The sequence below is a fragment of the Pleurodeles waltl genome, chromosome 8 (assembly GCF_031143425.1).
Source record: "Pleurodeles waltl isolate 20211129_DDA chromosome 8, aPleWal1.hap1.20221129, whole genome shotgun sequence".
Taxonomy (NCBI): Eukaryota; Metazoa; Chordata; class Amphibia; order Caudata; family Salamandridae; genus Pleurodeles; species Pleurodeles waltl.
The window spans coordinates 404,497,347-404,511,275 of NC_090447.1; the positions used below are offsets into that span (position 1 = coordinate 404,497,347).

Below are 13,929 nucleotides of genomic sequence, written 5' to 3' on the forward strand. Positions count from 1 at the left end.
TGTGTCGACTGACACTTGGCTGGAGGTGTGCGTTGACTGGCACTTGGAAGGTGGTGTGTGTGGACTGGAGCTTGGCTAGTGGTGTTTGTGAGGCAGCATTTGGCTGGCAGTGTGGCGTAGTTACTTGCTGCTGGTCATTACACATTGACACACATTGCCAGCCAAACGCCAGTCCACACACTGTCAGCTGCCAGGCGGTGTGATTGCTGGGTCAGTCCTTGGGCGTATGAAAGTGATGGGCCCTTGAATGGCCTGTTCTTGTGACTGTTGCAATGTGCTCGTCCCGCGGCTGGTGGAATGGTTTTGAGTTTCATCCATGAAAGGTGGGTTAATAACCAGGACAGCAGTTGGTGCCTTGCTGTGGCCTTACAGCTCATGAGTTGTGAGTCACTGGTTCCGTTATTTTTAGCTTTGAGTTATAAACAGTGTTTTTAATTTTTGTGAAATTTCTTGTTAATAAAATGTACACTATGAACCTTTCACTCACCCATGTGCCATATCCAACCAGTATGAGTGTGTACTTGATGAGTAGATGGTTGTGCAGTAATATTTGTCTTTTCTGTCTTTCTCTGCCAAGGTGTACATTGTCTCTAGGGAAAATCTACCAAATCTATATATTTTCTTAAACTAGACCCAGGGGGACTCTCGGGTGGCTTGTGTGGATCCCTCAAAGTACTGGAATCTGCTGGGAGCCTCAAACTTCCTGCCAGCGAGAGTTCCCACATATCTGCTGAGAAAAATGCGGGTTCCAAGATGTACTTAAGCAAAATCAACAAAAGGGGTAGCTGCAGTTTTTGGGGCTGGGTTTGGCAGCCACCCAGGAAAACCTACCAAACCCATACATAACTGAACCCTAGACACCCAGGGTACAGGGTGGTGTGCCTCTTGTGGATCCCATAATTTTTCTTACCCACAGTGCTCTGCAAACCTCAAAAGTGAACTAAAATTGCACATTTTTCTTGCATTTCTGTGCCATATTCTTCCAGAATCAGAAGGAATCCACAAAATTCCTACCTTCCACCATTTCCCCACCTGTCCCATTAAAAATGCTGCCTCATTTGTGTGGCTGGGCTTAGTGTCCGTGACAGGAACAGATCAAAATAACATCAATGGGAGCCCTTGCAAAGGGACACTCATTGACTTTGGTTTCATCTGTTCTCTCACGGGCTGCAGGCCCAGCATACAAGTGGGGCAGCATTTTTATTGGGATAAGTGGAAGAATGCTGGATAGAAGGCATTGTGTGGATTTCTGAGGATTCCAGAAGTTTATGTCACAGAAATACAAAGAAAAGGTGCATAATTAGTCAACGTTTTTGGTTTGCAATGCATTCTGTGTCACACAACCTGGTGAGATCCATGCAAGTGACCCCATCCTGCATTCCCCAAGATGTTTATTTATTAAAATGTACAGTTTGCTAGGTTTCCCTAGGTGCCGGCTGAGGTAGGGCCCAAAATCCACAGCTAGGCACATTGCTGAAAGGTGTCCATTTTCAGTGGAAAATTTGATGTGTCAGTATTGCGTTTTGGTCCATTTCCTGTGGCGGCTGCTAGGTGTGACCACACAAGTGAGGTACCAATTTTATCAGAAGACTTAGGTGAATCCTGGGTGGAGGGATGTTTGTGACTCCCCACAGATTCCAGAATTTTCCATCAGAGAAATGTCAGGAAAATGTCCTTTTAATCAAAGTTTGAAGTTGCAAGGGGTTCTGGGTACCACAACCTGGTGAGCGCCACGCAGGTCACCCACTCCTGGATTTTCCAAGGTGTCTAGTTTTCAAAAATGTAAAAGGTTTGTTAGGTTTCACTAGGTGCCGGCTGAGCTTCCACCCGAAGTCCACAGCTAAGCCCATTGCAAAAAAAAAAAAGTCAATTTCCAGTGGGAAAATGTGATGTGTTCTTATCGCAGGCACTAGGCCTACTCACACAAGTGTGGTACAATTTTAGTAGGGAAAACATTGGGGAACACAGAATGGTAGAACAAATGTTATTACCTATTGTATTTCTCTGTATTTGTGTCTTCCAAATCTAAGACAGTATGTAAGAAAGAAGACATTTTGAAAAATGCCCTCTAATTCACATGCTAGTATGGGTACCCACAAATTTAGAGATGTGCATATCACCACTGCTTCTAAAATCCAATCATGTGCCCATTTCATTTATATAGGTTTCCTTGATACCTATTTTGCCTCTTTATATTTTACCACATGAATTGTTTTATACCAGGTACACAATGAAAAATCATTGCGAGGTGCAGCTCAGTTCTTGGCTCTGGGTACCTTGAGTTCGTGGAAAACCCACAAACCCCATGTATACCACCAACCAGAAGGGTCTAGCAGATGTCTGGAAGATGTAATGGTATATCACTTTTGTAAATCGACCATCGTGATGAGAAATTACAGATGAAAACGTTGTGGCAAATGGCAGTTTTCTCTTACTAATTTTCAATATTATTTTTTTCAAAACATTTAGAGCTTGATTTAGAGTTTGGGGGACAGGTTAGGGGACAGGTTACTCCATCACAAACATGACAGATATCCCATCCGCCAAATTATGATTTGCATAGGATGTCATAGGACCATAATACGGCAGACAGGATATCCAGCAGTGCTATCATGTAAAAAGTGGCCCTTGATAAACAGTTCCTGCACGATATTGAGTCAGCTTTCACGCCAAATTAAAGCCTTTGAGGTGAGTAATGGGAGAAAATGCGTGCAAAACTCCTTGGTAACTGTTTTTCTGTGCACAGTTTCCCTTTGCCACTCTTTTGCCTAAGCAACACACTCCCAATACGTCATGTATGTAATTACCCATGTATAATTAGGAGTAATGGTGAAGTGTACCAATGAGAAGAAAAAACTACATGCATGACTTCTAGCCAGAGTGAGGGGCTTGGTTTGTCTGCTCTGTATTACTTCTTATCTGTCCTCATCCTTTTAGAACTGTGTGATTCACAGTTGGACGCCAAGAAAGCTCAGCAATATTTGGTACAAAGATAAAACAACACTTCTATTTTTTGCTATCCTAACTTCTTTCTATGCACCACAAAGATCTCGGTCTTTTCTCACAACCTCCTCACACAGTCTGTTAACTAATCTAGTTGGACATGGTAGTTGTGTGCAAACTTCTTCTCTCTGCTGGGGTGTAATACAAGCCTCTGTGCTGCAGGGAGGCTCCCAAATCCTTAGGGCGCCCCAACCCTTCACAGGGGCACTTATTCAGCCCCAAGTCAGTCAATATCTGTGAAATAAGTGAGACACCAGGCTGCTTCTTCACAATCTACGGGGGTGGGAGGAGGGATTACTTTGTCTCTGACAGAATCTACAGCTTTACCCCCTAAACAGTACTCCCTGCTTAAGATTTAAAAGTTCTCATTTCTGACTTTATACCTTGCACCACTTAGACCACTATGACCTTTGTCAAATCGGGAGAGGGGGTGGGGTGTCATTATTTTGCGTTACGCCACTGCCTCTCTGATGGAATCTACAGCTTTATCCACTAGACAGTCCTCCCCACTTAAGATGCACAAGTTTTGATTTGTGAATTTATAACTTACACCTCTTAGACCACTATGACTTTTGTTAAGTCATCCTGTTTTGTCATCACAAAAAGATTTCAAGCTTATGGGAGAGACCAGTGTTTTTTCTGAAAAGCCTCTGAACAGAATTAATCAGATGGTGCTCAGCAAAAAAACACCCCATTTTTTCATGTGACCACCTCTGCTCAAGGATGTCTTTCAACTCCTCTTACTCAGTTCCTAACCCATCATAACCTCATACAGTATGAAGAAGTGTGGCTGAAGCAGATATCAACCGGAGAGAAGACGGGGATGGGGGGGAATAATTTAAATAAATTTTAAAAAAACGTATGGTTCCTCGACGCCGCCCTCTCCTGCCGCCTTGCCCGTCCTTCTTTCCAGTTCTGGTGTCCCAGCATTTGCTGGGACAAGAAGAGGCTCCCCAGCAATCCTGGTGCTGCTTACATGCTAAACATTGGATGTAAGCAGCATCAGGATAAGTCTGAGAGGCAGTGACTGCTGCTCAGACACAACCCTGGGGCCTGTGCAGTTTCTCCAGTTCAGCTGTGTACACAGCCACGGGCTGGAGAAACCTAAGTTCACACAGTTTCTCATCCCCCCTCCCACCTCCTGTGGCGCAGCCCCACGCCGCCCATCCTTGCACATGCTGGCTGAGCCAGCAGCAGAAAAATAAAACGATATTCAAATATCGTTTTATATTTTTTCTGCTGCTGGCTCTTAGCCAGTGGGGTGACGCTCCTCAACCATTGTGGAGGACCCCCCGCTATGAAGACAAGATACAATCTTAGTGCCTCATCATGGGTAGTAAGTACTATATAAATAGCCATACCATAGTAGGCCTAAATCCTAAAGCAGAGCACTAAGAAAATACTGTACCTGAAATACTATTATCATTGTAAAAAATAAATAAACTGCCGAAAGTGCTGGGGATAAATAGTTGCCATCAAGTCCACGGACGTCAAACACTGGACGCTTCTCTCCATAACGCCCCGTCCAAAGTCCATGACCTATAAAACAAGCAAAATAATTTTGAATAAAGGCCTCTCATGATAATTAGATATCTTGTCTGGTGAAATTCTACACGTAGTGAAGAAGGTTTAGGAACTGCACACTAACAGCTATAGACAAGATGATGCTGCCAACAATTAGAGGTGTGGATGAGGGCACATTTATTTGTATTTAAATAATAATCTGGAATGGAGATGCTAAGCACAGATATTACACCCACTGTGACCACATAAACCATTACAGCAGGCATTCACTTAACATAGAGAGAAGTGTGGATGCTTCACACCCTAACAGCTTCAACATCTCTCTTTAGAAGGGGCCCTGTGGTTTTCGCATTGAAGGTTCTCTACCAAACACGGATTTCAAAGTAGAAAAGATGGTTCTTTAGAGCTGTTTCAAAGCCAAGTGCATCAGGCACAGATGAAGTACAGTCCAGTAAAAAACAATGACGGGAGTGGAAAGAATTTGAATCTGGAATTGGCACACGAGGCTTAGGTGGACCCTGGTAGTGAGGGATTTGGAAGCAGCTGGGCAGGTGGCGGTGTAGACAGAGATGGTTTGAGTGTGGAAGGAGGTACATTTGCATACTAATTTCAATAATGAGATGATTTGTGTGTACTTTAAGGCAGCATATGGAGGATGAGGAGGTAGCAGTGCATCCTGGATGTCTGAAAAGAGTTTGAGTGGCAAAGTATCTACTTCCTTTCGTACATTTGAAAAGTGTAGTGTGGAGAACCAATGGGTCAAGTTCCTGACTCTGTTAAGGACTACATAATTGATTGTCAGGGGGGAGGTGCTCAGGTTTTCAAACTGCAACAGGGTTATAACTACACTGCTGACAAATGCTAGAGGTGGGGGCACTGGAATTCGTAAATAGCAAGACAATTATTTCAGCCAGTCTACTTACTACACGAAGTCAGCAATCAGCAAGGGAGATACAATGTAATAGAAGCATTGATGCAATGGAAGCACATCACATTCATGAATACCTATGGCTCAAATTTAGACAACCCCACCTTCATAGAAGACATATGGAATAAATACTTCAAGTTGACTTTACAATCGGTGCTATGATGGGTGGGGTCTTTAATTTAGTAATGGATAAAAGCATGGGCTGTTCTCACCCAGAAGATCATAAATATAATTTTGTAGCAACAACATTAAGGTATATTGTACGTACATATGAATTAGTGGACACATGGAGGACAAGGCATAATTTGTTGAGGGAGGGCACCTAGACTGCTGGATCACGGCATTACTACGCTACTGGCTGAGCACAGGAGACACCTACACGTGGGTAAAGTCTATTACTCCTCGACCTCTCACTCTCTCAGATCATTCCCCAGTGAAATTACAGCTAAAATTACCCATAGTTCGAAACAGAGTATTCACATCAAGTTCATTGCCGCAAGTGCTCCAAGGCCAGGTATTCAGACAGGAGATCCAGGAGGAAACTACAAACTTCTTTCAAATTAACAAAGGGTCAATGGACTCCACTGGCATAATATGAGGATCCTTTAAATCTTACAACAGAAGATGTGCATCAGCAAACCATACAGCGTTCGCAAGGGCCTTAAAGATAGGATAGACTGTCAAGTATATGAAATTCTATCCCTACTTGGGCAATATGAACAAGCTGGGAATAAAAAAGTTCTAGTGGTAATTAAAGTCAAACTTAATGAGTTTTACAAAATGGCGGAACAGGAAGTCAAACATCTACATAAACATGCCACAGCTAGAACTTATGGAGAGGGAGATAGACCTGGGCGAACGTTAGCATCGCTTATATGCTACCCATGGGTGGCTCAGAACATAATATAGATTGAAACTAGCATTGGGGAAACAGTACATGAAGATAAAGGCATGCTTGCTGAGTTCACAGTGCATTATACAAACCTCTACAGGTCCAGAATTTCCCATTTTAGTGTGACTAAAATGTATTCTTTGACCATAGAGTGATGTCTTGACTCTCCACCGCCCAGCAAAAAGTGTTAGCTACCCCGATTACCTTAGGCAAAATCTCCAAAGTCATTTGTAGCTTGCTGACTTGAAAAGCACCCAGGATCGACAGATTCACTAGTGAATTCTTCAAAGCCTATTCCAAAGACCTAGGCTGCTTAAGGCCTACAACTACACACTCACTGCCGATGCTCTGCCCTCTCACTCAGGAAAACATTGCTGGTTACTTTGCTAAAACCACGTAAGAGCCCCACGTAGTGGAACTGGTACAGATGATTGTCTTCAATCTACACTGAAGTAAAAATACTAGCTATGGTACTAGCTAACAGGCTGATCCTCCTTCTCCCGAACATAGCCCTGTCAGACCACGTGGGATTTGTTCCATGTAGATCGACTGCCAACAATTTATACAGCCTCTTTGCCCTGATGCACCAATTGAACCCTGACACAGAGGTGGTTGCAGCCTTCCTAGATGCCGCCAAGGCCTTTGACTCCCTTGAGAGGGGATTCTGCTTTGTAGTCCTGATTAGGATGGGTGTCCTGGGGTAGTTTTGGAAGTGACTCGGTTGTTATATACCAAACTGACCACAAGGGTCCTATCTAAACAGACCACTGTCTGATCCATTTGACACAGAAAGGGAAACTCGCTACGAATGCCCAACATCCACTCTGTTCTATCCACCTGCTTCCAAGTAATAGGCCTGAGCTGTTTCACAAAAGCATCTTAACAGTGCCCTGCAATTTAGAATCCACAACCTGAACATCTTTTTATATGCTGATGACATCAAATTTTATTTGAAAAAACCCTGCTTTTAACCTTAGCCCCAAAATACGTGTATTTACAATTAATAAATCACTAGTGGGGCTCTCCGTCAACTGGAAAGTCTACTATATTCTCAGAGAACACATACTCTTGAGTTCCCTTTACCATGGACTCAGAACTCACTGAAATACCTAGAAATATGGGTCAGCCATGATAAAGCAAATATTACAGCAGAAATGGGTAAAAATAGCTCACCTTGAAGAACAAATTAAAAGGTGGTCATTCTGCCCAAATTTTTATATTTATTTTATAATATACCTATCCCTCTCAACAAGCAATTCTTCAAAACCTCACGCTGGAACATGATTACTTTGTCATGGGCCGGCAGACAGCCTGGAATAATGCAGGAGACTTTGACAATGCCGTGTGAGCAGTGAGGACTGGCAGACCCGGCCATCAGCTATACTGCCTTTGCGTGCAAGCACAATACACACCAATGATTCATACCCCACCAGCCATGGCTCATCTAGCCGTTAAAAGAGATATTTTGCGTATCCTACACCTCAAGCCGTGCTGACTGGAGGTGCTCCCCAACATACTCGAGCTGCGATAAAATCAGGGGCCTGCACACAAGCAGCACGGGAGAGGCTTAGGAAACGATTGCCAAGCACTCTATTATATGCCCTGAGCAGACATTGGGTCATCATCCCCGCTATCAATTAATCTTAGAGCGCTCAATCCTGTCCAGAATTCAAAGCAGGGAGGTATCCACACTTCTAGATGTTTTCTGATACGACACGTTCTTAGATTATTCCACTATTACAGACAGAGGGCCAATACTGCCTCGGATAGTTTCACATACTATAGAGTCTGATGACGCAGAAACGAAGGTTTTACATTTATTAGCGCATAAACGTAGTGCCGCAATAATCAAGTGTGACTTTAACCGAACTAATAAAGATTGTACGGGGACAAATGTGCCCTCAGAGTAGTTCGCCAACATTTATAAGCGTGCTTTATATAATGTGATGTATTAGAATTGTACTAATCTGACATAACCGTAAACGTGTGCCATGATTTGCTTGTTTGAAATGTTTTAACTTAGCATAACTTTAGTGGAGGCTTCGGCCTAGTTGCCTTGTCTCACGGTTTAGATGCTCGTGTTTTTCTAATGTGCTAATAAAACGTGTATTCTGGCTTGAAGCTGTACTTTTCCAGTGAGATCGGTTCACATGCTTATCTTTAAGGTTTCGTGCCAGCCTGGCATCTTCTTCTTTGCTCCAAGGTCAATCTGCAGGTGCAGAAAATGGAAGCTCTGAAAGTGAGTTAATTGGTAAAATATGTTGCAACTTACGTTCCCGACTCCAAGGATAATGTATGCCTAGGTAGAAGCTTGTAAATTGTTGTTTTTGATTGGACAATTTAAAGCCAACCTATGAACCCTCCAATGGAAGACCCTACTGGATTTGAACTGTTGTTTATTTAAACCTGGTGCACAAGAAGAAAGCAGCCATTAGCCATTGGCCATTACCCACTGCACCCATCGAGGACATTATTGCCCATTGCAGCCATTATGGCCCATCTTGCCGACCTCGTCATTTTGCCATCTTCTACGATGCCAATTGATGTTCGACGCCATTTTGAATGAGACTTTGATGCTTTCTCTAATCGAGAGAAAGAGACTTTAAGTAATTCTCGCTCTAGAGACTTTAACTTTGATTCGTCCCTTTGCATGAAGTAGTAGTTTTGTCCTTTTATCTTGCCGCTGTGAGGCAATTGCCCCGTCCACCCTGCCCCTTTGCCCCGTCCCATGCTGATCGAAACCGGTACCTGTGAGACGAAGACTTCCTTGAATGCTGATTGAATTTGGTAAATATGAAAGGAAAATGTACAATTGCATTGTGTTTCTTTTTAGGTAACCAACTGCTGATTTTTGATAAGAGCCCTAGTTAGGAGTTTTCCAAATCAATGTTGCTAAATTGTTTTTGCATGAAGTCCCACATGCAGATGCTAATTTGATGTTAGATGAGGATTCATTTGTTGCACGATGCAATTTGAGACCTTGTTATGCTGACTAATGTATGCAATTAGCCCATTAAAGATTATAGTTTTAGTGGTTTGCATTGCTATTATCGAATGCATTGTTATTCAAATGCTGCATAGATTGCATCTTTTTCGCCGTTATGGACAGCTATTAATGTTCATTTACATATATCATTTGGTGTTGAGACACATTTATATCGTGCTAGCTTTGTTAATAAAGGGAAATAAATTCATTAACTTTGAATGAACTGGTGTGGTTATTCATGGCCGAAAGGTCATGGTTCGCCGAAATGTTTTCTGGATTAATTGTGAAGTGTTATGTTGATCAGGGCATTGCTTATGTTCGTTATTGATTATTGATTTGATTAAATTGACTAATCTCGGGTGAAGAGAGCCCCACTTGGTCAAAAGATTCATCGACCCAAGAGCGTCCAAATACAGGTAATTTATTAGGAGGGAACGCTTTATCAGTAGATGGTAGCAGAGGACGGTTTCGCCCTTTGGGACCCCACTCGAGAGGTAACGGTTTCGCCCTTTGGGACCCCACTCGAGACGTAACGGTTTCGCCTTTGGGACCCCACTCGAGAGGTAACGGTTTCGCCCTTTGGGACCCCGCTCGAGAGGTAACGGTTGCGCTCTTTGAGACCCCACTCGAGAAGTATATGGTGTTGAATTAGATTTTTCTTGGGTAAAACAGATTGAGAGAATGATGATGCCCTAAGTCCCCCGCGACTTTCCCGGGATCTCGGAGCTTGCGAATGGAGAGAATGGAGGTGTGAAATCGGCGTTGGCGGTACTAGTGACGGTATGAGTGAAGTCAGGGTTTTGCGCTTGCACAGCTTATTGCCGCAGATTGTTTGAAAAGGTTGCGAGGATTTTAGAGAATAGCGGAGGTGCGACTCCGAGTGTGAGAGTAGGGAAGTCGTCGAACTTCATGTGCATGTGGCGCTTTGTGCAGAAAAAGGTCCACGTGGTTGTTGTTGTTGAGACGGGCCCTGCGAGGTCAAGAGACTCCGGAGTATGTTGAAAAGTGTATGAGACACTTGTTTTATGTTGTGGTCTGGTCGGTTTAATAGGTTGACCGGGCGTGGTCAACGAGTCGGTACGTGTGTTAAGGGAGTGAAAGAAAACTTCAACTTCGGGCTTTGACAAATTCTAAGTGCACTAGAATAGATCATTGACAAGTTGAGAGCAGAGTCTGCAGGTCAGATTTGCTTGCGAAAGTGGGGACCGAGAAAGATGGAATAACTGCCGAGGCTAGTGAAAAATCCCTAAGGTCCTGAAGCGATTGTGTTACCCTTCCTGTAGTAAACCGACAGATCTGTTTTATTATTATTTGGTTGCTCGCGATACATGCCAGAAGTTGTTACGAGAGGAGCGGAGTGAAGGAGGACAAGCCGCGAGGCTTTGTCAGCCGCAGTGTGTGTGAGTGTGACGTCACTAGGAGCCGCGCTGGGATAGGTTGGTTGCAAAGAAGGGCCACGCACGGATTGGACGCAGTCCGTGGGGCTCGATTGGAAGGGGAAAGGCAAGAGAAGAGTATTCCGGGAATTAAAGTCACTTATTGATTACAAACTTTGTGAAATAAAAGACGAGAAAATGAAATTTTTTAAAGCATTAAAGAGTGCGATGAAGGGGGAGTCTTACATTAAAGCGAGCGTAGGAGAGGAGACGCCACCCGAAGGTACACCAGCTTACATTGTAATGGAGGAAAGGGGGGTAGCTCCTTGCCTTTGGCTAAAGCAATGGCACAAGCTGACAGAGAGACATGGGAGCGTAGCGTTCCCGATCCATGGGACATTCAATATAAGGATCCTAGAGAATTTGTGATTCGCGATGTACGACATGAAGGTACCTCCAAGGCCAGCACAGTTTGAGTCTCTAGCGATTTGGGAACTAATGGCTAGACAGCAACAGCAAAAGAAGTTCGAGGCCAGGATAAGAAAGGTAGAAAAGACACTAGCGGATGCTAGGTGGGATAATGCACAGAAGGTGTGGAGGTCAGATATATTGCAGGGGATAAAATTGTTTCCCGCAATTGCTAACGAAGAAGAGGCGACAGGCAAGAAAGCTACCTGTAAGACAAACAGGAGGTGTTCCAAAGATAGAGAGGACGAGGAAAAGTTAAGGAGAGAAGACGAGTCAGAGGATGAGGAGTTCATCATGCAATTGCTGAACGACCGTCCACCACCTTATGCAGAGAGTGAACAAGGTCCAAGTACCAGTTCTGCCCCTCCGGCACCGGTACAGAATAATGAAACTCCGAATTCAGAAACGCCATCGGGATCTAAGGACCCGAGTTTACTGTTCACCCCGCAGATACCGCAGGTTAGGAGAATATATCCAGATGTGCCTATATTGAAAACAGCAGAAAATTATCAGCCGCAGGTCCCAAGGTACTACAGCAGTGACAACAGTACGGGAATGATTCTAGATCCAACCGTAATGGGAGTACAGAATGGTCGCAACCCAACATTGGCACAAGCTGAATCAACCCAGTTTTTGATGCCTCAAAAGCAGATGCAGGGGGGAACCGCACATGCTCAGATGACGGGGAGTCAGACGGGCATGCCGGCAATGATGACCCATAGCGTGGGAATGAACATGCCTCAGAACATGGGGAATGGACAGAACCCAGATGCGATATCCCTACCCATTACTGTAGGTCCACCGGTACCTTTGTACATTCAGCCTAACTCAGGTATGAGCGGTCAAGGATCAATGGTGCAGAGTGGGACGGAAAGAAGGTGCATAGAAAACACTCCAGAGACAACTCCGATAGCGGCTCTGCCAACTGGATCTGGGTCCTTGATGGAGTTTAGTCCCATATGTGCTCAGTCAACAGTGGTGAGGTCGAGTCCCCCACTGATGATACCGCTATCATCGAACACTGAAAAGTTGCCGCAACCATCAATGGCAGTCGATGTGAATGCTACACTGATGGGGTTGAATGCGCAACAGCTGACACAGTGGTTCAACAGTCTGAATTCCACACAAAGCTCAGCCAGTGGGAAGGGAGAAGACTATCTGAATAAGGTTAGGTTGAACATGGAAGCAGAAGAATTGGTGGAAGGGACTATGGGTTTGAATAGGTTAGAGTCCTACTCGGAAGAAGAGCTGAGGTATCTATGTCCTAGGATTACGAGAGAAGTGAACAAGGTACATAGAAGGTTGCAAGAAATAGCTGACAAAAACGGGGTTGAGATAGACAAGACAAAACACTTGAGCAGGAGCTATAGATTGGATTTCGGGACCACAGACTTTGAACACATGAGGTCAGCAGGCATGAAAACGCACCTTAGAGAATTGCTGCAGAGTGCACAAGTGTGGAGGTGCTTAGACAAATGGGAAAGCAGATGGGCAAAGAAAAAGGAAAAGAGGAAAGACAGTGTCCCAGAGCACAACGAGAAAAGATCACAGAGTAGTGATGCAATAACCATGTTATCAATGAGGGAGACAGCAGGGGGAAAATTAATACATGTACCGTGGCACAGAAGCGACATTCAGGGCCTGATTCTAACTCTGGAGGACGGTGTTAAACCGTCCCAAAAGTGGCGGATATACCACCTACCGTATTACGAGTTCCATAGGATATAATGGACTCGTAATACGGTAGGTGGTATATCCGCCACTTTTGGGACGGTTTAACACCATCCTCCAAAGTTAGAATCAGGCCCTCAGTCTTTTACGGATGATTTTCCCAAACTGAGAGAGAAACCGATTGAATGGTATCAACAGACTGATAGGTTTGTGAAGCTTGCAAAATGTCTTTGGGAAGACCTGAACACCCTCTTTGAGACTGTGGTTCCGGCAGATTTGTGGGAAGACTGCAAAAGGGCTGTAGGTTGGCCGACAAGTGAACCAGAGAGAGACAGGGATACGGGTGCACCATCACCTATGGTGATGAGCTTGTACTATAAGGTGATTGAGCATTTGAAGACGAAGGTTGCCGCGAAAAATGTGGATTGGCAGAAGATTGATCGAACTGCCCAAGAGGCTAAAGAGTCGATTCATGGTTACTATGAGAGGTTGTTGAAGGCGTTCAAGAACTACAGTGGCACGGAAACAATAGAGGCGAAGGACATGCTTCATTTTGTGTTTAGATTTGTGGAAGGGCTGAGACCAGAGATAAGTCAGATGATAAAGACGCATTTGATTTGTTGGCAGTCGAAACCTATTGATGAGGTGTTGAATTATGCGAAATACTCTAGCGACGAAATTGAAGTGAAACAGAAAAGGTTGAAAGAGAAAGTGATGGTGATGCAACTTAAAGCAGCTCAGACAGGTTTGCAAGGGTTCCAACAGCAGATACCGCAGCCGCAGCCGCAGGGAAATATGGTGTTTCAGCCACAGGCGAGAGGCAGAGGCAGAGGAGGCTTTGGGAGTAATGGTCCGGATTTGAACACTGTTGCAATTCCGAATGGTGTGCAGGCAATGAAAAGGGTGATGCCGTGTCACGTGTGCGGAATCGTCGGACATTGGAAACGCGAGTGCCCGATGGTGATGCAGGAAGGTGCAGGTGTTGGTCAGCAAAACAATGATGTCAATGCATTCCAGACAATGAGGGGACCGAAAATGAGAGGTCCAAACCCAAATTTTCAGACCATAAATCAGCTGCAGG

General features: G+C 44.3%; 1 protein-coding gene across 1 annotated transcript in view; it reads right to left on the reverse strand.

The window, feature by feature from the left end:
* The window catches only part of ATP10A (ATPase phospholipid transporting 10A (putative)), a 1,009,168-nt gene that overhangs the window by 330,981 nt on the left and 664,258 nt on the right, over nucleotides 1-13,929 (reverse strand). The window contains exon 6 of the mRNA XM_069204275.1: nucleotides 4,412-4,542. Coding sequence (XP_069060376.1) covers nucleotides 4,412-4,542 — 131 coding nt within the window. The remainder of the gene's footprint in view (nucleotides 1-4,411; nucleotides 4,543-13,929) is intronic.